Here is a 27,748-nt window from a genome sequence, read left to right on the forward strand (position 1 = left end):
ATTTTTTCGCATTTTTATTATATATATTCACTGTCCATTTCCATTTTAAATGGATTATCCATTTCATTTCTTAAATGACTCAAATTGAGCTGCAGAGTTTGCCAGCTCTTGTCAAGTAGTTATTGTGGCTCCTTAAGGGCATAGAAAACGAAATATATATTTTTTTTAATTCAAAAGATAAATTATCTCATGATATCAATAGGCAATTTATCTTGTGATCACGATGTAACAAATTATTTACAAATGCTCTACTTTTATTTATTCTAAGGTAATATTGTGTTTGCCACGATTACTTTATTGACTATAACAAAGCTGAAAACAGAAAAAAACAGTTTTGGATTCTGTGTGCTTTAGAACATGACACTACTGTACAAAAAAACATTAGCTCACTGACATTTAAGTGATATGAATTGGGTAACAGTGAGGTAATCACAGAAGTGATTGTGTGATCGGTAGCTTGTCCCTGTTGATCTCTTATATACCGGCAGGTATGGCAATCTAGCTGTAAGCACGGGAAGACCTTCGAAGAACGAAATACAGACATAACGACTGCTTCTAAAGAAAAACAAACAAAATAACAAAAAAAAACTATATGCACTGTGACACATCGCAGAGGTTAACTAACATGCCCAGGTCTGTTTTAAACACGGGAGAAGCCTGAAAACAAGGCTGCTATTGAACCTAATTCTGAAGGGAGTGGTTGCTTCATTTGTTTACAGCAGGGCTGTTCAATGGTTTTATTTCTATGGCTCTTTCAGCCGAAACACTTGGACATTTCTTATGTTGAGTATCTGAAAGAGGGGTCTTTTGTGTTGATCTTAATGGACTAGACTAGACTGGGGGGGGGGGGGGGGGGGCACAGTGGGTTAAACTAGCATGTGGCAGGGTTAATTAACAAAATAAATGTTTAAATAAAACAGAACCACTTCCAAAAAAAGGGCAAGATGGCCAAAACAAACAAACAATACTATTTGAACAAGTATCATGTTGCTGTAAAACCAGCCCACTTAGCAATTGTTAGTTTCCGTTAAGCTCTAAGATCTTTTTCACTTACGTTCCTCCTCTGAACAACCCAACTGGTCAGCAAAAGCTGCTGGTTTTTAAATCGTGGTCGAGGGATTAACCGGCCATCAATTGCCTAGTTTATCCCTCGGCTACATTCTATACTGGCTTTCTCATACGCGTGGTCGACAGCAAACGTGTCAGTAACTTATTAGCTTCCGAGCACGCATTCTCACAAAATGTAGTTTGACAGACACAAAACGCAAGCATCGTCCCTGCCAACCTACATTAAATAAACACAACTAAATGGCAACAGTAAATAACAATAATACAAAATAAACACAGAGGCAGGGGTTACCCCGTCACATAGCATTTCACCTTTCTCTGGAGGTCTGGGTTCCGATCAGGTGGGCCAGGTGGTGCAGGAGGGTAAAGGACACAGCAGCTGGGTGAATCACAGGGAGGCAATGCAGGGCGATACACATGAGTCATTGTGCTAACACGGAGTATCTTGCCGTACAAATTAAAGTGTCTGTTCTAATTTACCTGTGAGAGGTGCTTTCCCTAAGTTGGTTTTCACATGCTTGACCTTGTCCTTGCTGTAACAAGCCCCATTAACAACGCTGTAGGGCTACTGTATAATACAAAACCAGCTTCACTGCTCTTAACAGGACTATTGACAGATCCTTCACACTTTATTGTCCGGTAAAAGATGTATAGGAGTAAAAATTAAACATCAAAGACATTGAAAAAGTCTTCTACTAGAATCAGTTCAACCCCTGGGACTGATAGAATGAGCTATGAAGGTAAGTTAAAGGAACTGGGGGCTTGATGTGAGTCTATACCATCTCAAAAGGAATCCCTATCCTATAATGAGCGCAGCAGTAAAAAACAAGGACCAGAGGACACAGTCGGAAATGAAAAGGAAAACAATTTGACAAGGAACTGTGGATTAAAGGAAGAGGATCTGTCGATCTCTGACAAACTTCCCAGAACATGCGTTAGTCTTTTGAGATGTGTGCTTTGGCTTTGACTGTGTGAGAGACTGGATCCTTATTTGCTTGTTGTGTGAGATACACCTATCCTTGGGGCGCGGTTAGATAAGGAACAAAATGCAAATTTTACAAGACACACTGCATCCTCTCATTCCACAACTTTGCCTTAAATAATGTGGAAATGACAATGAACTTAAGAAATGGAAGGGGGTCGAGCTGTATATTTGTCAGTAGAAAAGCTGTTTTCACACTCCTGTTTAGTAATAATAAAAATCACCATTCTTTGGTTATATAACAGGGATCGCTCGATTATCTGTTTCGATGTATTTACCTGGTCTGATTACCAATGGTATCACAGTCATGTACATAGTGCAAATTGTGATGAATGGCATCATTTAAAAATAAGTCGAACTTTAACTTAGTTTAAGATCAATAAACCAGCCAATGCCAGAATTAAATTGTAACTGCTGATCATCGCTAGACTAGATTGTATTGAATTACATTGAAACTGCAGTTTGAGATCACTAGACTAGACTGTACTAGAATTGCATTGTAACTGCAGTTTGAGATCACTAGACTAGACTGTATTGAATTACATTGTAACTGCAGTTTGAGATCACTAGACTGTATTGAATTACATTGTAACTGCAGTTTGAGATCACTAGACTAGACTGTATTGAATTACATTGTAACTGCAGTTTGAGATCACTAGACTGTATTGAATTACATTGTAACTGCAGTTTGAGATCACTAGACTAGACTGTATTGAATTACATTGTAACTGCAGTTTGAGATCACTAGACTAGACTATTGAATTACATTGTAACTGCAGTTTGAGATCACTGGACTAGACTATTGAATTACATTGTAACTGCAGTTTGAGATCACTGGACTGTACTAGAATTACATTATAACTGCAATTTATGCTCGATGGACTAGACTGCTAGAATTACACTGTAACGGCAGTTTAACAGCATATAAGAAACTACTATAATTACATTGTAACGGCAATCGCAAGAATGAAAGAGCAACTAACATGATATATAAAAATAAAAACTAAATGAAGTTTAGTTAAAGTTTAGGCCTACTTTTTGATATCTGCTTTCGAGTTTATTTTGTGTGATCGTTGAAAACTCCCTCTCTCCCTCCCCCTCCCCCTCCTCCTCCTCCTCCTCCTCCTCCTCTCTCACACGCCCTTTCCTTCTTTCTCTGTTGTTCCTCAGTTTTTCCATCACTCAATTCCATGGGCTTCTCAATTCGCTTGTGCGCACGCAATGATAAGGGAGGGAATCCATCCCCGACAGGTTGATGTCACTGGGGAGTTTAAATAGCTGGGGGAGTGGGCTTGAAAACTACCTGGTGAATCGCGCTGGAGAACACGCACTTGTTTGTGGACTTCAATAACGACGTTGCTTTTTTAGAAAACAGGTCTTTTATAATAAAAACCTTAAAAACCAGCGAAAATGAACAAGACTCTGTTTGTCGGGACATTGGTGCTGGCCTGCGTGGTAATGGGTAGGTCTTATTTATTTATGTATTTATTGCAATTGGTCTGATTTTAGTTTGGAGGCTGATGGTTATATGTGCTTGTTGTCTTTTGAAGTTTGGTAACAGTTGTTAATGATGAGGTTAACGTGTTTAAAAGCCGGCTCGCAGTGTCTGCTCAATTATGTTATTCCATATTTTATTACACTTGTTAAACAAATCTCGTGTATTTTTTTTTTTTTTTTTTTTATAACAGTGCCACAGAACGTTTTTGTTTTTTGTTGTTGTGTACTTGTGTAGTTCTAATTATCCACATTGGCTTGGCCGAGCCACTCCCTACCTCAATCCAGCTGCCAAACCTTCAACGCTCTAAAGTTTCTGCCACTTTAAAACTGGCTCAAACTTAGCTGGGACAAATATTACTGTATTGTCGTGAAGTGTAAACAGGTATAGAATTTTCGTTCTCCTCCTGTTATTCTAGAAAAAATTTTTTATAGGGGTTCCAAATGTGACGCATTATTGCACCCCAGCACCCCTGTTTCGCTATCACTGTGCTGTCTTGGTGGAGAAACGTTTGTCATTGCATTAAGTGATTTTTAGATCTCGCCACCATTCCGTGTTTTAAAATAGTTATAGATCAAAATCGCGTTGAGTTAATCGGCTATGTGTAATTACAAATACGAGCATAATGCATATGACGCAGTTAGACTTGTTGATGCTTGTTCGGGCGGCGGCGTGTCTGTACACCGCTTTTCCTATTAGGTATGGCTCTTCCAGCAAGTTCAGGAATGCTCATTAAAAGTAAAGCATTAGCTTCTACTTTTAAGGTCTCTGGCTAATGTTTACATACAAAATCATTGTGGATTTTATCTGTTTTTTTTTTAACTGCAGGTTAAAACGCAGACAACACTCTTATGAATTTGGCAAGGCTCTGCGAGTTTTTCTAACTTGTGAGTTATTCACCGTGCAACAGTCGGGAGGGGCACTTTGTTCTTTTAGATAGGGGTGGGGTTAGTCGGGCAGAATACCAGAAGGAAATAACTAAGACCGCAACAATATGCAGGGCAAAGAACCTCGTTTTATTAAAGCTGAGGTGAAACACTGGCGCTATGCAGACAGTAAAGTCAAATTGTTTTTGTAGAAAACTAGCGGTCCTGGCAGGGGTGTTTTTTTTTTTTTTTTTTTTTTTCCAGGCATTTTAACATTGATCTCATTGTCGTCTACTTTAACCACTCAGTTAAAAGATCGTGCACTCCTGCAGCAACAATTAGGCAAAGCGGAATTCGACGGCTTTGGGTGTGTGCGGTTTTGTTTTTTTTCCCCCCCCTACAAAATTAGCAGATCACTTTTTACAGGTACAACACGAGACGCAAAACCCCCCCAACATCATTACATATTTATTGCTACAATGTTTACCATATCCCCTTCCCATGAAACCTTAAAGAGCAAACAAACTGAAGTTTAGTATTTTGTGGTTAGCTTACTTCACGTGGTGCCCGTTTACAGAAATCAGATTTATTCTGCAATAACCGTTCTAATGCTTTACGAGTACAGACTCTGGACGCTCTACGGTGACACCTGGTACGGCAAACCATTACTAACAATCGATTTATTTTACAGGACAGGCACTGCAATGTTACAAATGCGATTTGGGACTGTTTGGCCTCTGCGGAAAAAGCATAATCAACTGCACTGGGTTGCTAGACAAGTGCTTCAACGGGGACGGAAAATCCGGTATGTATTGCATCTACAGCTTGTCAAAAGTGGATCGCCCTATAGAATTAACTTTGAAATCTAACACGAAATACTGTAGCTGGCTTCTGGCAGACAATTGCAGTATCATTTTCTAGTTATTTGATTACATGATCTTAATTTGTTAATACCTTTGTGTGTTATGGTGTGATGCCTTCATTTGCAAAGAGGCCTGGCAAGTGATCTGAGCAGAAATACAGCATACAGCTGGCTCCAGTTGCGGGGTGTAATGTGTTACTCCTATCTGTTCAGAGGCCGCTTTAGTCACAGAAGAAACACACAATACTTAAACTACTCTTCATAAGTGGTGTACCTTATTAAACTGTATTCATAAAGAATTGGCATGCATGTGTTTTTAACCCCCAGGAGACGTTGTACTGATCCAGGAGAAGGGCTGTCTGGCACCAGCAAGTTGTAACACGACCACCGACAAAAACGTGTTCAAGCAGATTGTTTACAGCATGACCAAGGTGTGCTGCGATGGGGATCTGTGCAACAGTGCAGCTACAGCCGGAGTCTCTGCGCTGGCTGGCATTGGCATGGTGACAGTGTGGCTCACTGGCTTGCTGTGAACTGTCCTGCACTGCAGAACACTGGCAGAAGTTTATTGGTTAAAGCTACAAGAATCTCAGACAAACCTTTTGGCCAATGCCTTCGGCGCGCTGGAACGTTTGTCAGCTTGTTTCTTATAGTTTTATGTCAGTGCTGTAAGCCAGTGACATCATTCATAGTAGCAATGTGCATGATAAAATAAACAAATGCATCTTCCTGTGTTCCTACTATATCTACAGGGTTTTTTTTTTTTTTTTTTTTTTTTTTTTTTTTTTTTTTTTTTGGATTCTGAAAGGAAACATTAAGAGTCAAAGAATAACTTTTTTGGGGGGGCCTTTTTCAGTGTCTTCCTGAGCTATTAAACTTTCTTTCTCATTTGAATTAAATCTGTGGGCTCTTCCATGAATGTTGATGGGAGAATAATGTGGAAAAGTTGAATACAAAAAAAAAAAAAATTTGATAGGTAGATTTTAAGTTCTAGATGTCCTCTTACCCCTCCCTCTACAATGAAAGCCATGATGTGTGCAGAGCCCCCTCTCCTGTACTGTTCTGCACCTGTGATGACATTACAAAGGCAATGTAACTGTGTGTCACTCTATACAGAGTAACTGGTCGTTTTTTATTCTTGACTACAGATACTTTTCACAAAGCAGTTTCTTCACAGGTAAGGCAGATGTTTGTTTAGTGGGCATTGCTACAACTCTCATTTCAGGTAGAAAAAACCTCCCTGAAAGGCCTTTTTAAAGAGCAAATAGCTTCATGCCTCTTCCTATGTTCTGGAGTTTCAGATCAGTCCGAATAGTTCTGGGTTCTGTTGCTCCTCTAATTGTATTGAATCCTTTTTTTTTTCTCTAAATCTGGCTTTGTACTTGTCTGGAGAATCCCACATGTCAGGATTGGAGAGATTTCCTTGTTCCATTGAAATCACGTGACAATGTGACCTTTCAACTGCGCTGGTCAACAGAGTTGAAAGATTACATCGTCGCATGACCTGACTGGAATGAGGAAGACTGTTGGTCCCAGCTCAAAATAGGTTCAAAGCCAATTGCAATAGCAAGATCACAATATAACACAATTTCTCAAGATAGGGTTAATAATCGAGCAACAGAAGTTAGGAAATTATTTGACTAACAAAAAGGGAAGTGTATAAAACTGCCATTTGAAGTGCTACTGCCTTAACTAGCCCCTACATAAAGCCCAACTGTTCCTTATCAGTTCTATCTCCCTCTGCAAACTAAGTGCTTTGTGAAATGTAGTCTTAAATTGTGTCTGTTTATTAATGCATGGAGCGTGCAAAGTGGTGATCGAAAGAGTCTGGGCTTTTTGTTTGTTTTTATTGAACTGTGTCCAGAGTTTGTAGTCTTTTTAACTTGTAGACTGGATGGTTGGGTTACAAATTGCCAAATGACTGTTTAGCATTGTTTGGGGTTTTTCTTTTCTTCTTTGTTTGTCGATTGTACTTGTTTTGAAGTTGCTGGTTAAAATAAATAATTCCCAGTTATACTGAATGACAGTTTTCAGGATTTGTACATTTTAGCATTTCTGTGAATAGATTTGGTGTAAACATATTTGGAAATACTTTTTTTTTTTTTTTTTTTTTTTTTTTTTTTTTTTTTTTAAACTTTATTTATATTCCATCAAGAGTATTTCCTTAAACTGAAAATCGTTTTATGCATTTCTGATATAACACATCAGGGAGTGACAGGACCATCTTGTACTATAAAACAGAGAGGTTGAAAGGGAGTTGACTGGCCAGGTTCGCGTCCGTTAGTTACAAGACAGTATTCTTAGAAACAGGGTCAGCTTCCAGTCGTCTTACTAACAGAAGTGAATCTGTTCAGTGATGGCCCCCTCCCCACCCTTTTCTGTCTCAGTAGAACAAAGACAGTGGCCTTGTATATGAGACGACTGGAAACTCCCTTCTAGTTGTGACGAGAGTGGAGTCTTCTACCATAAATCAGTTAGTCTATCCAGTCCTCCCCTTTCCCGTCACTTATGGTAAAATATTGTCTTCTCACTAATAGACGTCAACCTGTCCAGTCCACGGCCTTTCCATGTCTTCTTGTACTACTGTTCTCACAAATTCAGTTTCATTTGTCCCGCTGACCCAGTTTCCCAGTCTAATGATACAAAAAAAGTGTAAGAAAACAGACCAAATCCAGTGTATGAACGACCAAAGGCATTCCCTTGTTTGCAGCCCGCGCTACAGGACTGAAGCAGCAGAGCGCAGCACCGTTGTCATGAACTCCTGCAGGTCAACGCTGAGGTCCTCAAGATCCAGGCACAAGAACCTGTCCACCAGCTCCTCGCACCTGCAACACACATGTACAGTGCAGACTAGTGGCAGCAATGAACAGTCAGCCAGTCAAACAGAAAGGCGAAGGTCAGCCAACAGTCGCACGTTGCACAATTGTGAATGTTTCAGTACGGACAGAAGTGTAGTCAACCTATTTGGGTATTTTTACATCATATTCGAGTCAACATTAGTAGTCGTCATGTGTACCCCCAGTACAGATCTCTCTACACACACAGGCAGAGGAGGAATTAGGCTGAATCGGAATCTTCTTCATAATAGTAGTACCCCACCCATTTGATATATCGCAGGTGTAGGGATCCAATATAAATCTGCTATATATCGAGGGCTGCGACATAGCGAGAGGCAGAGACATGGCAAATGACATTTAATAGAGAAAAGTGTAAGGTACTGCACGCAGGAAATAAAAATGTACATTATAAATATCATATGGGAGATATTGAAATTGGAGAAGGAATCTATGAAAAAGACCTAGGAGTTTTTGTTGACTCAGAAATGTCTTCATCTAGACAATGTGGGGAAGCTATAAAAAAGGCTAACAAGATACTCGGATACATTGTGAAAAGTGTTGAATTTAAATCAAGGGAAGTAATGTTAAAACTGTACAATGCACTTGTAAGACCTCATCTTGAATATTGTGTGCAGTTCTGGTCACCTCGCTATAAAAAAGATATTGCTGCTCTAGAAAGAGTGCAAAGAAGAGCGACCAGAATTATTCCGGGCTTAAAAGGCATGTCATATGCAGACAGGCTAAAAGAATTGAATCTGTTCAGTCTTGAACAAAGAAGACTACGTGGCGACCTAATTCAAGCATTCAAAATTCTAAAAGGTATTGACAGTGTGGACGCAAGGGACTTTTTCAGCCTGAAAAAAGAAACAAGGACCAGGGGTCACAAATGGAGTTTAGAAAAAGGGGCATTCAGAACAGAAAATAGGAGACACTTTTTTACACAGAGAATTGTGAGGGTCTGGAATCAACTCCCCAGTAATGTTGTTGAAGCTGACACCCTGGGATCCTTCAAGAAGCTGCTTGATGAGATTTTGGGATCAATAAGCTACTAACAACCAAACGAGCAAGATGGGCCGAATGGCCTCCTCTCGTTTGTAAACTTTCTTATGTTCTTATGTTCTTATGTTCTTATGAGAGACCCATAGAAAAACAAATACTGTACAACCACTCCCTCGTTTTATCGGGGGTGTCAGGGTCCTATATAAATCCTCTACGCAACCCATTTGTTCTCATTTTTCATGCAAAAAGTAGCACGCTGTTTTAATTTGTACTGGAGAGGGTAATTGGTTCTCATCAAATAATTTCATGAGTCTCCCTCTCCTTTCTCAAGCGCACAACCCCGCTGCATTGAAATAATCCATTCCCAACACAGGAGGCTTGCTGTGGCTAGGGAGCTGACGTCACTGCCCTGTGACTTGCTAGTGCATTGCTGCTGCCAGAAGTGAACAGCTCGCTGGCTAAAACAAAAACTGCTTCAGCAAGTAGATATTTAATTTGCTTTGTGTTACTGTGCAACGCGTGTGTATACGATAACAGTACGATATTAATTCTTTGTTTTTAATTGTGCATTTTTGTTTGTGATGTAGCCGTATCCACAGTATAGTGAGGGGTGGGTGGAATAAAAGGCTGTGGAAGTATTGCTTGTCTGCAGTTATTAAATAAAGCCCATTAAAATATGATGATTCTACAAACTCAAGAAACAGCAAAATGTGTTTCTAATCAGCTTGGTGCTCAATTGTATATAGGGGCATGAGTAACCTAGTATATTGTGAGTTCAGACTTCAGAAAATTATAAGCTATCTGTAATATCTTTAGGCAGCGTATACCAGAGAACAAAAGCACATAACAAGAAAAGGAACACACAGTACTTACATGCACACACATTATTATGACAGACGCAGACGCCCTTGCACATACACCCACACTAACATGATGCACACTAACACACACACACACACACACACACTGAGACATACGTATCAGCAGCTCAGTGTGAAAGTTTCCACAGCGCTGTCATTTGTATCTGAAGCCTGTGAGAGAGAGAAAGAGAGAAGCACTGACCTGTCAAACTGCTCTTGGGAGGTGGGCTGGTCGAGGCGCTTGATACACTTTCCTGCTCGGTAAAGCTCCGACACCTGAACACAAACACACGTACACACACGCGCACGCACAAAGAAAGACAGCAGTCAAAATACAACAGTATACTTGGTTTGGCTGTGAAATATCTGAATTATCTTAACTGATATATTTTTTCTTGTTTAGATTCACGTTGTATTTAAATCAGATTTTAGAACATTATAATTGTCAAACAGCCTGAGATTTTACATCTGGCTTCTGTGTAATCTGATCTCCGACTCAACTGAAAAAACCTTCAGAAATCTGTGAGCAGGTGGTATGGGAACCGTGTCAAAACAAAAACAACAAGCACAACACCTGCCTGCACACCCAGTCATCTGTGACTGAATGACACCCTGAGGCACAATGTTTTTCTGAACAGTAATTACATTTAACAACTATCTAAGCCATTTTGCAATTCCATTAGCTACATAGCTCTCAACGGTGCAGTTGTAAAGTAATACGCGTTATATTATAACACACATGTATATTCATTTTAAAAACACAAGATCTCCTACTACACCAGGTTTAGTACCAGTAGTAGTACCAGTTATCGAGCCACATCCTCAATGCGTTTTTCTCCAGTCTCTTAAAAACACCGGCTGGCTTACTAGCAAAGCCCAAGTCACGTAACTGAAGGCTTCTTAAGTGCTCTCCAGCTGTTTGTTTCTCAGTTTTGTGCACTACTGTTGAACTGTGATGTTTTAAAATGATATATAATTTGCTAGAAAATGTGTTTCATTCAAAACTGCACATTTGAGATGAATATATAATTAGGGCTTCTGATTTTTGGTTTTAACCCATAAAAAAACAATAAAACACCCCCGATACAAAAAAATAATGAAATAGGTGTAGAGCCAAGAACACCGGAAAAGCACTGGAAATGGTTTCTGTATTCACGCTGACTTCACCCTATGTAAAAAAAACTACAAAGAATTAAAAATTAAACAAACCACCTTTTCCCAGTGCAGTTGGGCAATGTCCCTCCTTCCTGACTTTTCTCATTGATTCATTCTGAATACTTTAAACCCACTGGAGACTCTGCTTGCAAGATTTAAAACTGAGATTCAAATTAGAAGGCTTGTTTGTGGGATTTAAAGCTATATTACAGCTAGATGAAAAAAATGCCTAGACACACAAAAAACCCCAGGAGAATATCCCTGTCACCATAAGGATTTCGTTGCGTAAGACAGCAAAAGAAAAAAGTACAACTAAGCGTGCAAGTGAAGTCAAGTTACTACACACATTGTGACAGAAAAGAAAAACACCCAAGCATTTCGGAAAGTAACCGGAAACAATAATTTCATACAGTAGATAAAAAGCGAAACCCCTGGAAAAAAAATAGCTAAAAAAAAGCACCAAAAAATTCAATTAATAAAAACCCAAAAACAGAAGCTGTATATAAAATATACACATGGATGTGCATGGTGGTTCATTTTTATGGAATATTTAGTTAGCTATAATTACTCAAATGGAATCAGTAACTGGGTGGCTGCTTTAAAGCCTGACTCGAGTTGTTTGTCTACTCCCCGCACCTCCACCCCTCTCTGCACTATCTTGGCAGGCATCCCGGCCAGGGTGGCAATGTTGGCTGCATAGCTGGAAGTCGACACTCCCTCTCTCAGCTGGTAGAAGAAAGCCAGTTCCTCCCCGTCCACAGCAGTCTCCAGGGTCTGCAATGAGGTGGGAGAAAGATCCTCATTAAATGTATTACGTTTATTTCAGTATTTCTAAATTGAAGTGTTAAATACTTAAGTCTCCTCATTGAGTAGGTTGCAGCCAATGCAAAATGTCACAGCAAGAACAATTTCACACACTAACTCTATTTGCCGTTTTAAGGTCGCTATATTGGCTTCCTGTGAACATTTTACGACTGCTTATCATGGGGTAATAAGCAGTGAAATAACTTTATATCACAACAAAGCAGGCCTGATATAAGTGGACAAGACAGACAGAGAGCGGAGTCTGGGAGTGCCAGTATAATGAAACGCAGGACCTTTTCAAAACCTTCTTTTAATTGCTACAGCTATTACTGCAATCTAGTGGGTCCTAACATAAGCTGCACTTTCCAGCTGCATTTTCTGAATACCCCTCGCCTTGCCAGTTTAATATCCTGTGTCTGAGCTTCATATAATTTCCTCCTCAGTAACATCCTCTCTCCTGTGGTTGTATGTCTCTGCATGGTTGCATGTCTCTCTCTCTCTCTCTCTCTCTCTCTCTCTCTCTCTCTCTCTCTCTCTCTGTCTGTGTGTATGTTTTTCTGTTTCTGTGTCTGTCTCTATGTTCCTCTCTGTCTTTCTCAGTGTCTCTCTGTGTCTGTGTCACTGTCTCTCGGTGTTTGTATGTTTTTCTCAGTGTCTCTGTGTCACTCTGTGTGTTTCGGTGTCTCTCTGTACCTGGTAGCACAGGAGTGGACTCTCAGGCAGCAGTTTGAGTTGAAACAGGCTGTGGAAGTTTGTTGAAATGAAGACATGGGGACAAGCCTGTTCAGGATGGAGCCAGTGTCTCAGACAGGATGCCAGTAGGGACAAGCCGTCCACCTGAGACAGAAAGACATAATTCCCTAAATTTTACTTAAATTAGCTGCATAGGTCCCAAATGGTATAGCTAACATGGTTTTTGTTAACCATAATTAAATAACCAGAAAGTTCTCAGTTTTCATGACTTACTCTTGGGAAATCCTTTCAATTTAGAAGTGCCTTTGGGGTCGGGTGAAATGACCAAGAAAGGACAACACTATCTGAAAGCATGGCTTGCATAGTGTAGTACCAGATATCATGTTTTAAAAAGAAAATACATTTTTACACTTCTTTCAAGCCAGGACATTTGAGACCAGGATAGCAAATAGAAGTGCACAACAGGGAAGATTCATGGAATTATTTATTGAGCCACAACCACTATAATCTAAAAAAACACACACATACAACTCTTGAGTCATTGAGTCAACATTGAGAGAGAGCTACCTTGGCACAGCTAAAGATTTACACAGCTGCAGTACCATGCTTGAATATTCTAGTTCCCAGGAAATCGTATGGTGTCTTACTGTGTTGGTTCCTTTGCCAAACTCATCAATGAGGACCAAGGATCTCTCTGTGGCATTGTTCACAGCACAGGCCATCTGTGAGAGGAGAGAGATGACAGAGAAAAGAGGAGAGAGGAAGGAGAAAGGAAATAGGGAGAGGCAGGAGAGAAATTAAGAGTCACTCAATCTTAAAACAGGTATTATTGTGTAGTTTGACATGAGATCTGCCCAAATTGACTGATGCAATAACATAGTGGGGTGAGGTTTAACAGACAATCTTTTGAAATAGAACAGCCTCACCTGCTTTAGTAAGTAATGCCTCCCCTGTTTCAACTTAAAAAACTTATAACCCATTGTTATCGTAAAGCAGAACGCACAGAAATATAACTAGAAGAAACAAATTCAAACAGACAGCAAGTGCCTTCTTAAGCTTCAGATACCTGCAGTACCTTTCACACATCGCACTATAAAACCCTGTACAGAACTACAGCAGCTACCCAACACGGTGTCTATATAAAGCCTAATCTAGTGCATTAGCATTGCCTGCTGTGTGCTGGGCAGAGCCTCGCTGTGCTGTACTGTACACAGGGCAATACTGGCGTGATTGCACTATTTAACACTGTAAATCCAATAGACATGTAAAACAAATAACAATAACTTATTAGTAGTTCCACAGGACAATTTTAGCTTTTGTGAGTTAGTATAAGTTCATACGTCATGTGTGGGGTGTCTCTTTATATAATAAGACGTAATTTCACACATCATTACAATAAGAGACACCGCACCCACAGCATATTCCCTTGCTGTGTGTCGCTGTCACCTGGTTGAGGTCGATCATAAACGTCGACAGACCCACTGACACAGACTCTCGGCTCTGCATGCGCGTGTAGATCCCATCAACCAGGCTAATGTGAGCCTCCGACGCAGGAACGTTACTGCCAACCAGAGCCATGAACACAGCCAGCCCCACCTGAGAGAGAGAGAGGGAGAGAGAGCAGAGACAGGGGAGAGGAGACATTACTGCCAACCAGAGCCATGAACACAGCCAGCCCCACCTGAGAGAGAGAGAGGGAGAGAGAGCAGAGACAGGGGAGAGGAGACATTACTGCCAACCAGAGCCATGAACACAGCCAGCCCCACCTGAGAGAGAGAGCAGAGACAGGGGAGAGGAGACATTACTGCCAACCAGAGCCATGAACACAGCCAGTCCCACCTGAGAGAGAGGGAGAGAGAGCAGAGACAGGGGTTAGAGGAGAGACATAGGAGAGGAAAGAAGAGAGAATGGGGAGAGAGGAGACATTACTTCCAACCAGAGCCATGGACAGCCAGAACCACCACCACCCCAAACCCCCCCCCCGTGTCTCGCCTGTTTCAGGTAGACGCTCTTGCCGCAGGAGTTGGGTCCTGTGATCACCTTCATCTTGCCCTCATCTGTAGAGCTGAGCACCGGGTTCGACACGTACATGCCAGTGCACATCTCAACCAGGGGGTGCCTGAGGGGAGGGAAGGAGTGGCAATACTCTAACAATGGGCAATGCTCTACTCCACTACACCACAATACTGTGATGTGCTATACAGTACTGATCTGTACAGTCTAATACTCAGCAATACTGGGCATGCTCTGAAATGTTGAACAGGACTCTGATATTGTGCTATACTTTTTAATAACCTGCACTGTTGTACAATACTCTAACATACTCTAATATTGTTCAATACTCCACAATACTGTATCATACTCTGTCTAATTGCAATGCAATGGGAGCTTTATTTCCATCCATGGACTGTATAACACTGTGCAGTACTACACAATACTCTAGAATGCTGTATAAAAAGCCTCCAACACTATGCAATGCACTGTCTATTACTCTGCAAACCTGTACAATACTCTACAATACTCAACAATGCATTTTACAATACTCTACAGTGCTTTGCAATACTCTCCATAGCTGTACAATAATCTCTAATACTCTGCAATGCTGAGCAGTGCTGTGCATTGCAGTCCAACCTGCAATCCCGGATGCTGATGCTGTGCTGGGTGGACAGGGTCGGTCTGCAGTAGGAGAACTCTCTGGAAGCCAGCGCCAGGGAGATGAGGCAGTCCAGCTGGGCGGAGTACTCCATCACCTTGTACAGGACCGGGCCCTTCTCCACCACCTTCTCCTGCAGCTGCGTCATCACTGCCGTCTCCAGATCTGAGGGGCCAGCAGGGACAGAGAAACGCTTACCACAGGAAAAGCATGGCAAAGTGTAACAGAGCACAGTGGAAGCATGGCAAAGTGTAACATAGCACAGTAAAAGCATGTAGGAATACAGCCACACTATATAACACTAATAGAAAACCCTGTATAGAACTGCAGCAGCTTCCCAACATGATGTCCATAAAGTTGTAATCTAGTGCACTGGCATTGCCTGCTGTGTGCTGAGAAGAGCCTCGCTGTATGCTGTACACAGGGCAATGCTGGCGTGACCGCCCTATATAACACTAATATAAAACCCTGCAAAGCCTTACAGCAGATATTCAACATGAGTGTGTAAACAGAAGTTCTATCTGGTGTTTGTCTGCCAGAGCCTTGCCGTTCTGTACTCACTGTGGTGACGGCTCTATGTAACTCAACAGCTCTAGTAAGGCTGTGCTGCTCACCACGTATCTCGCAGTGCAGGTCTCCGAGCATAGTGTCCAACTCCTTAGTCCTCTGGCTCCTGTAGTGTAGTCTGTCCTCAGACAGGAACTGCAATGAGTGGGACAATCGTAAATTGAGGTATATGTAAAATGAGGATTTGGAAACTAGAGGCTGCTGTTTAGGGGGGGCGGGGTGACAAAGAGCGAATGAATCCTAGTCAACAATCTCCCTCCCGATCTGTGAGGGCGCTGTATTACAGAAACAGAGTGAATCGTACTGGTTGGTCTGGCAGTTTATTCCAGGGTCAGTCGGAAGCCAGCCATCCAGAAAGGGGGCGGAGTCACAATGCCCAAAGTCATCGCCCTAAAGTGGTATGCGATGTGTCAGTCATGAATTGGAGGAGACGTGATTGAACTAGCTATCGCAGGGGGCGTGACTAAGGGTATAATAGGGGATGTGACGATGTAATCTGTTCCTTTGATGAGGTTATGAGAATGACTGAGAAAGGAAACGGACTGTGAAAAGCGTATTGTGAGTGTTAAGTGTTTTGTTTGTTTGTGGACCGTAACTGTCTGTGTTTGCCACTGTTAGACAGCTAACACAAACCAGGAGCTGTCGCTGCAGGCCAGCATCTAGCCCCGTCTACATGACTGTCACTGTGATTACCTTGCACCTCACCTGCACTCAGGAGAAGTGACCGTGTCTGTGTTGTGTGTTGTTCTTTGTATTATCATTTCGGGACTGAACCCTGACGTTTATACGCTGGCAATACACATTGTTGTGCAGAGCCAGCATTACTATTTAATGGTCTCAAGCAGAAAAGAAAAAAAATAAAGAACTGTTTTGAACTGCAAACTTTGTGTCTGTCGTTGTTGGAGCACCTGCATAAGCACTGCAAACCACTCGATCACAGGGGGAAACTGCAAAATCACAGTGCAAATTTAGTTACAGTAAAGGGTGATTAGGTATATGGTAGGATAAGCCCTATACAGGCGTTGAAGTGTGTGGTTCTGGATTACTGCTGCTAGCTATGTTGTGTAATATTGCTAGTCCAGCATACAGGTAGAAACATGTTTCTTCAAAAATTGTCCTGAAACTTTTTTCAAGCAGCGCGTGATCATTCCTGCTGCACAGTCCAAAAATGAAGGAAAGCCTTACTGCACTTCTAATTGCATTAAAACTTTGTAAAAGCTAGTGAAAGCACAGGAACAGAGTCGTGTGGAGAGCGGCGCGGACCATAATCTTTTAAATGAGCTAATCCAGAAATCTCTTTGTTTCTGGAAGCACAGAAACTTCCAGGATACACGAGGAAACATTTTGTCTGGAAACGTGGTTTCTCTTGTATGCAGGGCTTAAAGAGTAAGAGGGGCAGCTGGGTTTTTTATGAAATGTTCATTGAGATAATTGCTGCTGTCTTGTTACTGTTTAAAGCTGTTAAGCCTGAGGGTGCAGCTCAGTGCTTTGCTCTTTGTAATTATATCTGTGTGATAAATGAAAGAGACAAGCCCTATTTCAACATGCCACTTAATCAGCTATGAGCATGCACCTAAGTGTTGGGTAAGTTACTCTTAAAAAGTAATCCTGCTACAGTTACAAGTTACCTGAACAAAACTGTAACTAGTTACAGAAACTTATTACTTTGAAAAAATAAAATATAACTGGCTGCCTTCTCAGGCAGTTTATATTTTACAGAGATTATATTTTGGTTCAGTCAGGCTGCAGCTCGAAATATTCTTTGAAAATCCAGCTATCAAAGCCACTCGTTTCCTTCTATGAGTTTCAATGTATTGTAGTCACCCCGTCTAATAAACTGGGGGAGCTGGATTTGATGAGTTTTAGTTATTATATATTTTTCTTGGTTATCTGGTTTTTAACCTAGCTTTGGCCCCTATGGTTGGTGGCAGGATTACACCAGAATCATTGCCATCATATCTGTATGATGTGATATGTGAGGATAAGATCACTGTCCTAATGACATGTGTGTTTCCTCTCTGCGACCATGTGATTGTAGATATTGTATTTAGTATTTGTCTTTATGGTTTTTAAAATGCTGTGTGTACAGTGGTCCGTACTGAACTCACCATGAAATCCAGACCTTCAATTTCAAAGTCCTTGTTCTCATCCATACTGGGAATGCGAGGCACAGACAGCAGGAATCCAATCTGCACAGACAGACAAGTAAAACAGATTACTTTATTTCCATGAGTCACAGTACTACCCACAGGAATCTCCCTGTCCTTCCTCACTCTAACCACTAGAGCTGCCCTCCCTCCCAGCCCTTCTCAGCTCAACATAGACTGGCAAATTAATATACTGTTAGTCCTTTATCAGTTTTGGTATCACTTAACTACTGGATTGTTTGAAATTATTTTTTTTTTAAAGTTATATTTCGCTGATTAAGCACACATACTTTCAAATATCAAATATGCTTTTTTTTCTCAGCAGCAGAATACTTTTATTTTAAACTTACCTATGACCCCTCCCCTCAGCCAGAGCAGTCAGTGTGTGACTGACCCCAGCTCCCGAACCAGAGCAGTCAGTGTGTGGGTGACTGATCCCAGCTCCTGAGCCAGAGCACTCAGTGTGTGGGTGACTGACCCCAGCTCCTGAGCCAGAGCACTCAGTGTGTGGGTGACTGACCCCAGCTCCTGAGCCAGAGCACTCAGTGTGTGTGTGACTGACCCCAGCTCCTGAGCCAGAGCACTCAGTGTGTGTGTGACTGACCCCAGCTCCTGAGCCAGAGCAGTCAGTGTGTGTGTGACTGATCCCAGCTCCTGAATCGGAGCAGTCAGACCCCTCCCCCGAACCAGAGCAGTCAGTGTGTGGGTGACTGACCCCAGCTCCTGAGCCAGAGCAGTCAGTGTGTGTGTGACTGATCCCAGCTCCTGAATCGGAGCAGTCAGACCCCTCCCCCGAACCAGAGCAGTCAGTGTGTGTGTGTCTGATCCCAGCTCCTGAATCGGAGCAGTCAGTGTGTGTGACTGAGACCCCTCCCCTGAGCCAGAGCAGTCAGTGTGGGTGTGACTGATCCCAGCTCCTGAGCCAGAGCTCAGTGTGTGTGTGTCTGATCCCAGTTCCTGAATCGGAGCACTCAGTGTGTGTGTGACTGATCCCAGCTCCTGAGCCAGAGCTCAGTGTGTGTGTGTCTGATCCCAGCTCCTTGAATCGGAGCAGTCACAGTGTGTGTGACTGAGACCCCCCCCCCCCCGAACCAGAGCAGTCAGTGTGTGTGTGTCTGATCCCAGCTCCTGAATCGGAGCAGTCACAGTGTGTGTGACTGAGACCCCTCCCCCGAACCAGAGCAGTCAGTGTGTTGGTGACTGATCCCAGCTCCTGAGCCAGAGCAGTCAGTGTGTGGGTGACTGACCCCAGCTCCTGAGCCAGAGCAGTTAGTGTGTGTGTGTCCGATCCAAGCTCCTGAATCGGAACAGTCACAGTGTGTGTGACTGAGACCCCTCCCCCGAACCAGAACAGTCAGTGTGTGGGTGACTGATCCCAGCTCCTGAGCCAGAGCAGTCAGTGTGTGTGTGACTGATCCCAGCTCCTGAATCGGAGCAGTCAGACCCCTCCCCCGAACCAGAGCAGTCAGTGTGTGGGTGACTGATCCCAGCTCCTGAGCCAGAGCAGTCAGTGTGTGTGTGTCTGATCCCAGCTCCTGAATCGGAGCAGTCACAGTGTGTGTGACTGAGACCCCTCCCCTGAGCCAGAGCAGTCAGTGTGGGTGTGACTGACCCCAGCTCCTGAGCCAGAGCAGTCAGTGTGTGTGTGTCTGATCCCAGTTCCTGAATCGGAGCACTCAGTGTGTGTGTGACTGATCCCAGCTCCTGAGCCAGAGCTCAGTGTGTGTGTATCTGATCCCAGCTCCTGAATCGGAGCAGTCACAGTGTGTGTGACTGAGACCCCCCCCCCCGAACCAGAGCAGTCAGTGTGTGGGTGACTGACCCCAGCTCCTGAGCCAGAGCAGTCAGTGTGTGTGTGTCTGATCCCAGCTCCTGAATCGGAGCACTCAGTGTGTGTGTGTCTGATCCCAGCTCCTGAATCGGAGCACTCAGTGTGTGCCCTGCTCCGAGAGCATGCTCCACCAGAGGACACTGGGCTTTATGAACAGCCAGAGTGCTCTCTGATACCCTTGAGATTGGTGGTTAGTTGATTGTGGTGAACAGGCAGGATGTTCTTCAGAGATTTTTTTTCAGTTTGTTCAGTGGCCGCCTCTGTAAATTTAACAACTGACATTTCTGATACAAAGTTTTTGTTTCTGAAGTGCCAGAGCACAGCTCCATCATGGATTTCATCTGCCAGAGCGTCAATCCAGAGCACTCTGACAGCACTACACCCCCGGTCCCTCTTCAGCTGTGACCACTAGTGCCCTCCTCCCTCTTATCTTTCAATCTCTCTAACCGCTACAGCCAGTCTCCCAGTCCCTCCCTCACAGCCCCACTCAGCTCTAACCACTAAGGCCAGCCACCCTCCCTGTGTCTCCCAGTCCTCCTCGCCCCCTCACCAGGGGAATGTAGATGACACTGCAGGATGGAATCTGACTGTCCAGATTGTCCAGCTCTTTCCTCGCCACATCAGTCAGGAAATCAGACAGACCCATCATCTTGCGCTTCTCTGAGGGGAGAGGAGGTGGGTAGAGTAGAATCCATTGGTCATGTTAGGCAATAATTTGTTTTGTGTAATGTACCAGGAGGTGTAACGTGATTCCAGAACTGTAACAAATATTTGTTTATATCAGAATTTGGAAAGAAGACAACACTTGTTCTTTCTTCTGTAAAGACTAGCCTGTGTTAGGTGTGTCTATGGCTTCCACTAGTATTCGAGTAACTGCAGAGAGAACCACTCAGAAAGACGGCACACATTATAGAAATTGCCTCACTTTCATCAATGGCAGGGTCCACGTTGGGTTTGATGGTGAAGTGTTTCTCTGCAATGCTGAGCTCGAAATCCACCTGCAGTCCAAAATCAGCAGGACACAGTGTGACACCTCAGAGGGAACTGCATGTTATTATACCACGTTATAATATAAAACATGGATTGCTGTGTGCTGTTTACTGACAAACTGGTAAAAGTGTATGCGTGTGTCAGTGTTTCTCATTGTCTCAATGTGTTTCGGTGTCTCTGTGTATCAGCCAGCGTTAGTCAGGAATTAGCAGTATTTCTAAGAGTGTCCACTAGAGGTCGTGAAAGAGCTGTAATGCATGTAGATACAAATCAGGTGTAAATAATTTGGTCAAAATAGTCATTAATTCTCTAATCAAGAGCCCTATAAAAGAAGTGTGAAAAGAAGTACAGTGAGAAACCATCAACAGCCCCTGTAGGGTGAGCTGGGGTTTGTTTGAGACCCAATGAGGACAATCTATATAGCTACTGTGTGTAACCTTTCTCATGGTTTTGTTGGGAAAACAGCTTGGCTGTCCCAACCATTTAGTTAGGGAAACCAAGTGTTTAGCTAGCGCTCCATGGGGGAGTTTTGTCTGCTGTTTGTTTATTTTGTTTGTTTTGGTTTCTCTGTGCACTGCAAATAAAATGCACCCTTACTTTGGAAAACTAACTGAAGTCTCCAGGTGCTTTACTGGGAAAAACCTGCTAAACGTCCACTTTATGACAGTCTCATTGTGTCAGTGTGTGTGTGACTCAGACCCAATGTCTCCCATTGTGTGTCTCTCTGTATGTCAGTGTATCAGTGTGTGTGCCTCTCAGTGTGTCAGTGTCTCTGTCTATCTGTGTGTGTCTGTGTTAGTGTCTCATCATGCCATTTCTTTACCACTTTGCTGATCAGGCTGGATATGTAGTGCAGGTCCTCACTGAAAGCCTGGGAGATTTCTCTAAAGAGCTGCACAGACTGAGGCAGGGAGCACACTGTGTCTCTGATACACACAGCATTGTACGATATCTACAAAGAGAGGGGGAGAGAGTAAGTGTACTGCAACTGCAACCAAGATGTTTTGTTCCTCTCCCTCTCTCTGCCTGTATAAAACCAGCTTGTGCCGGTCAGTCCATATAGATATCGGGGGGGGGGGGGGGGGGGGGGGGGGGGGGGGGGGGGGGGGGGGGGGGGGGGTAATTCATTCCACGTCATTTTAATTTGGATTTACCTTGTAGAGGGCCTGCCAGTCACTCACTTTGGTGTTAGACAGGGTCATTCTCCTCAGCATAGCCTGCAATAAAAACCAGCACATCACAAACACCACTCTCACTGTCCCTCTCTCCTTCTCCTTCCTCATATCCCTTCCACTTCCTGCCCTTCTCCTCCTATCTCTCCATCCTCTCTGCCTTCTATCCCTTATCTCCTATCAGTTTCCCATCTCTCACTCCTTTCTCTCCTCTGTCCCCTGTTCTTCAAGCAGTCCTGCAGTGTTGTCAGCCCCTGTCTCTCTCTCTCTCTCCCCCTCACCCTCTCTCTTCCCTCTCCCCTCTCTCACCGGGATGCCCTTGATGTTCTTCAGGCAGTCCTGCAGTGTTGTCAGCACCTGGTTGTTCCGCGGGGAGGTGAAGAACTCGATCACCTCCTGGCGCATATTGAGCACGGCCAGGTCTCGAGTGGGTCTGAGAAACCAGCGGCTACATGGAGAGGAAGGGAGAGAGGAGGGAGGGACAAAGAGGAGAGGAGAGAAGAGGAAGGGACAAGGGGGAGAGGAAACACATCAAGATGACATTCATGCAGACAGAAAGTGACCCTGCAATGGCAATGCAGACAGAAAGCCAGTGCATTGATTCTGCACTGTGTAGCAATGGAAACACATGGGCACGTACCGCATCAGCCTGGATCCAAACTTGGACTTGCAGCGGTTCAGAATTCCTACAAGTACAAATGTCAAAAATGTAAAATGAGTTTGGATAGTGGTCTCAACTACCTGACCGCTCCCTCACCCAGAGAGACAGCTTCTATCTTTTAGAACTTTAAAGTGTTCTCGATGCATCGACTTTCGATTATTACCTGTTTGATAATTCAGTGTGCACCTCTACAAATCACGCTGGCTCCCCTTTATTGAGGAAGTTTTTTCACATTTCAAACAGCTTCCCTCACCGTACAGGCTCATGCCTTCCTTGACTCCTGAAGCCAGTTTGTATATGGACGGATGGGGCTCAGCTTTGAAAATCTGCAGAACGCTGGAGGAAAAAAAAACACACACAGATAGAGAGAAATATTTGGGGTGATTCGCAAAGATTACTCCAAAAACGAATTATTCTGTTCTGCCTGCCTGCTACGCTATCACAGCCCCAGTGTAGTTCTATATCATATTTGGCTCAGAGGTCTTGTCAAAATGTGACTCTTGTTTTATGGCTTTAAAGTTTAGCACCATTAAAAACACTGACAAACTTACCAGTATGTGTCATGGTCTATGTACACCAGATTGTTTCTGAAATCAAAAAGAAGGAAAATGAATAGACTGATCGGACACACACAGGTTCACACACACAGAGGAAGAGTCTGACGCACACAGACACACAAAGACCGGTGCAGTCAAATATACAGACAGACAGACACAAACTCACACACATACAATCACACACACACACAGACAGACTGACAGAGACACAGACACACGCACAGACTCACACACAGACTCACGCAGACACACACTCAGATACAATCACACATGCACACAGGCTCTGACAGAGACACACACAAACACACAGCATGTTGGGAGCACCCTACAACAGAAATTGCTTGAAGGCGAGGATGGGCACCCTCACACTGCTGTCCTCCAGCTCCACCCCCACTCTCCTTCTCTCCATAAACCTGAGGAGACCCCCCACAGCGCACATCTGAGACACAGGGGAGGGGGAGGGAGAGAAAAGGAGGGAAAGAAGAGAAAAGGGAGATCTCCATTCAAAATCATTTTGAGGATCTTTTAGGATCTTTCGCCTCACTGCGAGATGCAGATGAAACACACAGACCCTTTGGTGCAAGCATTTAAAAGTAAACATACACCCAATTCCTATATGCACAGTGAAATCAGTCCGCAAAAAACTCTGATGACGTTCCCAGTATCACACAAACAAAAAAATAATAATCTGCTATTTATAATATTGCAATAAAATGTTTTGGTAATAATTAGATTTAGTGGAATTACATTTCCCATCTTTTGTTTCTATGATAAACCGTTTCTCGAGCTTAGGTTAACAAATAATCCAACGCAAGCAAAAGGTTTCGTTTGTGACTTTTGCAACTGGACAGATTCCCGACTGAAATGGATTTGGTCTCAGATCTGTTGCTGATGGAAATGAACAAGCCTGATTTCAAACGACTTTCAAGTCAATCTCAGTGAAAGATGGAAATGAGGCATTAAACAACTATTATACCCCTACCCCTGCCCTGTTCTGCCCCAGCTGTACCCCTGTTCTGCTCCATTACCATCTGCAGGCAGTCAAAGGGGAGGAGAGAGGAGAGGTAGTGGATGCGCTCAGCTTCAGTCAGGCTGGCTGGAACGAAGGGCAGGTGAGCTGATAACACTCTTTGCTTACTGATCTCAATACCTGCAACACAGAGAGGGAGAGGGGGGCTGGGAGATGGAGGAAAGGACTGGGAGTGACAGAGAGGGAGGACTTTGAAAGTCTGGGAGAGAAGAAAGGGTCTGTGAGAGACTGTGACAGATTGTGGGACTGGGAGGGATGGGGCAAGAGGAGAAAGGGACCGAGAGAGAGGAGAGAAGGACTGGGAGAAGTGAGATGGACGGAGAAACTAAGAGAGACTAGAAGAGGGTATGGAACAAATGGCAGGTGAGCTGAGAAGGGACCGGGAGGGGAGGGAGTCTGGCTCTAGTACTTAGAGCTGATGAGGGACTGTGAGGGAGGGAAGGGAATGTGGCTGGTTTTAGTGGTTAGAGCTAAGGGACAGGGAGGGGAGTGAGGTTGGCTCTAGTGTTAGTTAGGAAGGGGAGCGGGATGCTTTACACACATGTGAAGAAATATTTTTCAATAAGGAATGTGGCTGCTTACCAAAATCAGCACTGGGGTAGAGGACTATTTCTGGTTTCTCTTGAGTGCTGCCTGGTGAGATAAGATAAGAGCAGAGAGGAGAGGACAGACTGAGAGGGAGGGGGACTCGATTCATTTTTCAGTACAATAATCCTCACACAAATAAAGAGTACTTCTTCAAATGGACCTACTCAGTTTCTTTAGGTGCTCTGAAACACTGCGATCCTGTTTAGCGCTTGAAATGATACAGAGCGGCTGGACCTCTTCAATAACTAGGGGGACAGAACCAAACACCAGGATGGTTAGCTCACACCAGAACGAAGGGCTCACTAAGGGAACACAATCAGGGATATATAAACAACAATTACAAATCAGGACTATATCATTACAAATGTCACCTTCTGACTGAGTGTGTCCCTGATGTGACATTGGTAAAATGGCCCTTTGACAGAGTTCTACTAAAATCTTTTTTTTTTTTTTTTTAAACTAAAATGTTTTACAAGCAATTATAATAATGCTGAACTGCAGCTGCATTACAATTAGAATAATGTTAGACTGCTGGTTCAGTGTAATTATAATGACAAACTGCAGGGACAAAGTTGTTAAGAGAATGTTACACTGCAGACGGAATGAAATTATAATGTTACAATACATTTTAATTAGAGTTGTTAGATTTTGTTTTACTTTATTTAAACTTAGACATATCGGAGATGCTGGTAGCCATTTAGATAATCCCTATTATGAACACAATAATGCAGTTTAAATTACTGCAATATTAATGTCTAATATTAAAAATATATATACTAATCTTTATATAGTGCCTTTCATAGAGGACCACCATCACAAAGTGCTTTACAAGATAAGAGACTAGGGTGTGTGAACCATGCATCAGCTGCAGAGTCGCTTACAACAACGTCTCACCCCAAAGACGCAGAACAAGGAGGTTCAGTGACTCACTCAGGGTCACACAGTGAGTCAGTGGCTGAGCTGGGATTTGATCCTACTGGTTACAAGCCCGTATCTTTAACCACTGGACCTCACAACCAATGTCTATATGGTTTCACTGACCCTGCTCAGGACTATCCAATGTTACTATACGTACAGAAGTCCTTATCGAGGGTCTGTGAAACTAGCCGCTAAGGTTTAAATGTTAATCTGCAGTTTCAACTGTCCATGTGCACCTTTGTCCAGCAGTTTAAGGTTGAAGTCATCCTGTGTGTCTGGCATGTAGTGAACACTGTAGTCCGCAGTGTCATAGTATGCCACTCCCAGCTGCCCGCGATGACACACCATGCTCAGATACACCTGCAATACACAACACACAGCTCAATGAGGGGGCAAGGGGGCACAGACAGGGTTCCAATCTGGGGGAGGGGGCTAGGTGGCGCTAGTGGATTTAATTCAATACTCAAAACAGCAGCTACAATTCTACAGTAACTTTATATAGGGACTGGGAAGGAGGGAGGGAAGCTGTCTCTGGTGGTTAGAGCTGGGGAGGGTGGGACTGGTAGAGAGGCTGCTCTAGCTTTGTGGTTATGTTAAACTTGAGCTACAATCCTATAGCGCTGTTAAACTGCACCTGTAGCACAATGCGTTCATTATTATAAGAAGGGGTTGTGGTACCTCACTGGGGCCCAAGTCTTCATCCTCCCCATCGCCATCTCCTGCCAGTGTGCGGGAACCCCAGTCCTGATCCGTCATCACTGCTCCCTCTGAGAAACACACAAACAGCAGCGGTCAGGCATCAAGAAACCAGGTCCCATTTCAAACACACAAACAGCAGCGGTCAGGCATCAAGAAACCAGGTCCCATTTCAAACACACAAACAGCAGCGGTCAGGGGTCAAGAAACCAGGTCCCATTTCAAACACACAAACAGCAGCGGTCAGGCGTCAAGAAACCAGGTCCCATTTCAAACACACAAACAGCAGCGGTCAGGCATCAAGAAACCAGGTCCCATTTCAAACACACAAACAGCAGCGGTCAGGCATCAAGAAACCAGGTCCCATTTCAAACACACAAACAGCAGCGGTCAGGGGTCAAGAAACCAGGTCCCATTTCAAACACAACCGGTAAATATTTAATTATAACTGACGACTCTTGACCACCATTCACACAGGAAGGCTTGCATGTCAATTAAATTATAAAATACGCGGTTTATTACCTCAGTCGTGTCACCCGTTAGCTTCTTTCCCGTTACCTCGAGGTTTCCTGTCAGCCTCTTTCTTTTTGCCGCTTCTATTTGCGCGGGAATCTCAGTGTTGGAATAAAGGGGGCTGGATTCGCTTGTCGCCGTGGAAACGCGCGCGCGCGTCCCTTCGCCTTTTCGCTGAGTAATACAGACCTGTCAACTCTCCCGCAGTCTGAGATCTCTAGACTGTACTGGAATTACATTGCAATCACCAGACTACAATGCGGTAGAATAACGTTGTAACTGCAGCTCAAGTTCTCTGTACAGTATGATAATTACATTGCAACTGCACTTTAAGATCACCAGACTACAATGCGGTAGAATAACGTTGTAACTGCAGCTCAAGTTCTCTGTGCAGTATGATAATTACATTGCAACTGCACTTTAAGATCACCAGACTACAATGCGGTAGAATAACGTTGTAACTGCAGCTCAAGTTCTCCGTGCAGTATGATAATTACATTGCAACTGCACTTTAAGATCACCAGACTACAATGCGGTAGAATAACGTTGTAACTGCAGCTCAAGTTCTCTGTACAGTATGATAATTACATTGCAACTGCACTTTAAGATCACCGGACTACAATGCGGTAGAATAACGTTGTAACTGCAGCTCAAGTTCTCCGTGCAGTATGATAATTACATTGCAACTGCACTTTAAGATCACCAGACTACAATGCGGTAGAATAACGTTGTAACTGCAGCTCAAGTTCTCCGTGCAGTATGATAATTACATTGCAACTGCACTTTAAGATCACCAGACTACAA

General features: G+C 43.4%; 2 protein-coding genes across 3 annotated transcripts; one reads left to right on the forward strand and one right to left on the reverse strand.

The window, feature by feature from the left end:
- Nucleotides 1-1,793: 1,793 nt before the first annotated feature.
- On the forward strand, nt 1,794-7,294 carry LOC121304376 (lymphocyte antigen 6 complex locus protein G6d-like). Of its 2 annotated transcripts, XR_005947941.1 has the most exons (4): nt 1,794-1,808; nt 3,221-3,512; nt 5,103-5,216; nt 5,601-7,294. XR_005947941.1 is itself a non-coding variant. In XM_041235478.1 (3 exons), the coding sequence occupies exons 1-3, from the start codon at nt 3,461-3,463 to the stop codon at nt 5,804-5,806; spliced, it is 372 nt and encodes a 123-aa protein (XP_041091412.1). In that variant the 5' UTR covers nt 3,250-3,460; the 3' UTR covers nt 5,807-7,294. The 2 variants fall into 2 exon arrangements, 1 of the variants encoding a protein (XP_041091412.1); XM_041235478.1 differs by lacking the exon at nt 1,794-1,808 and having other exon boundaries at nt 3,250-3,512.
- msh5 (mutS homolog 5) lies at nt 6,089-27,321 on the reverse strand. Its single transcript, XM_041235479.1, has 25 exons — nt 26,954-27,321; nt 26,414-26,502; nt 25,972-26,095; nt 24,982-25,062; nt 24,812-24,862; nt 24,228-24,349; nt 23,529-23,638; nt 23,194-23,229; nt 22,896-22,978; nt 22,622-22,667; nt 22,291-22,429; nt 21,964-22,026; nt 21,633-21,761; nt 20,745-20,817; nt 20,370-20,479; nt 17,950-18,030; nt 15,889-15,976; nt 15,253-15,439; nt 14,614-14,740; nt 14,068-14,217; nt 13,269-13,343; nt 12,622-12,765; nt 11,761-11,898; nt 10,172-10,245; nt 6,089-8,098 (listed from the first exon to the last, which is right to left on the reverse strand). Exons 2-25 carry the CDS (start codon nt 26,489-26,491, stop codon nt 7,990-7,992), a joined length of 2,418 nt encoding a protein of 805 aa, XP_041091413.1. The 5' UTR covers nt 26,492-26,502; nt 26,954-27,321; the 3' UTR covers nt 6,089-7,989.
- Nucleotides 27,322-27,748: the final 427 nt, after the last annotated feature.

This window comes from Polyodon spathula, chromosome 37 (assembly GCF_017654505.1).
Source record: "Polyodon spathula isolate WHYD16114869_AA chromosome 37, ASM1765450v1, whole genome shotgun sequence".
NCBI lineage: Eukaryota > Metazoa > Chordata > Actinopteri > Acipenseriformes > Polyodontidae > Polyodon > Polyodon spathula.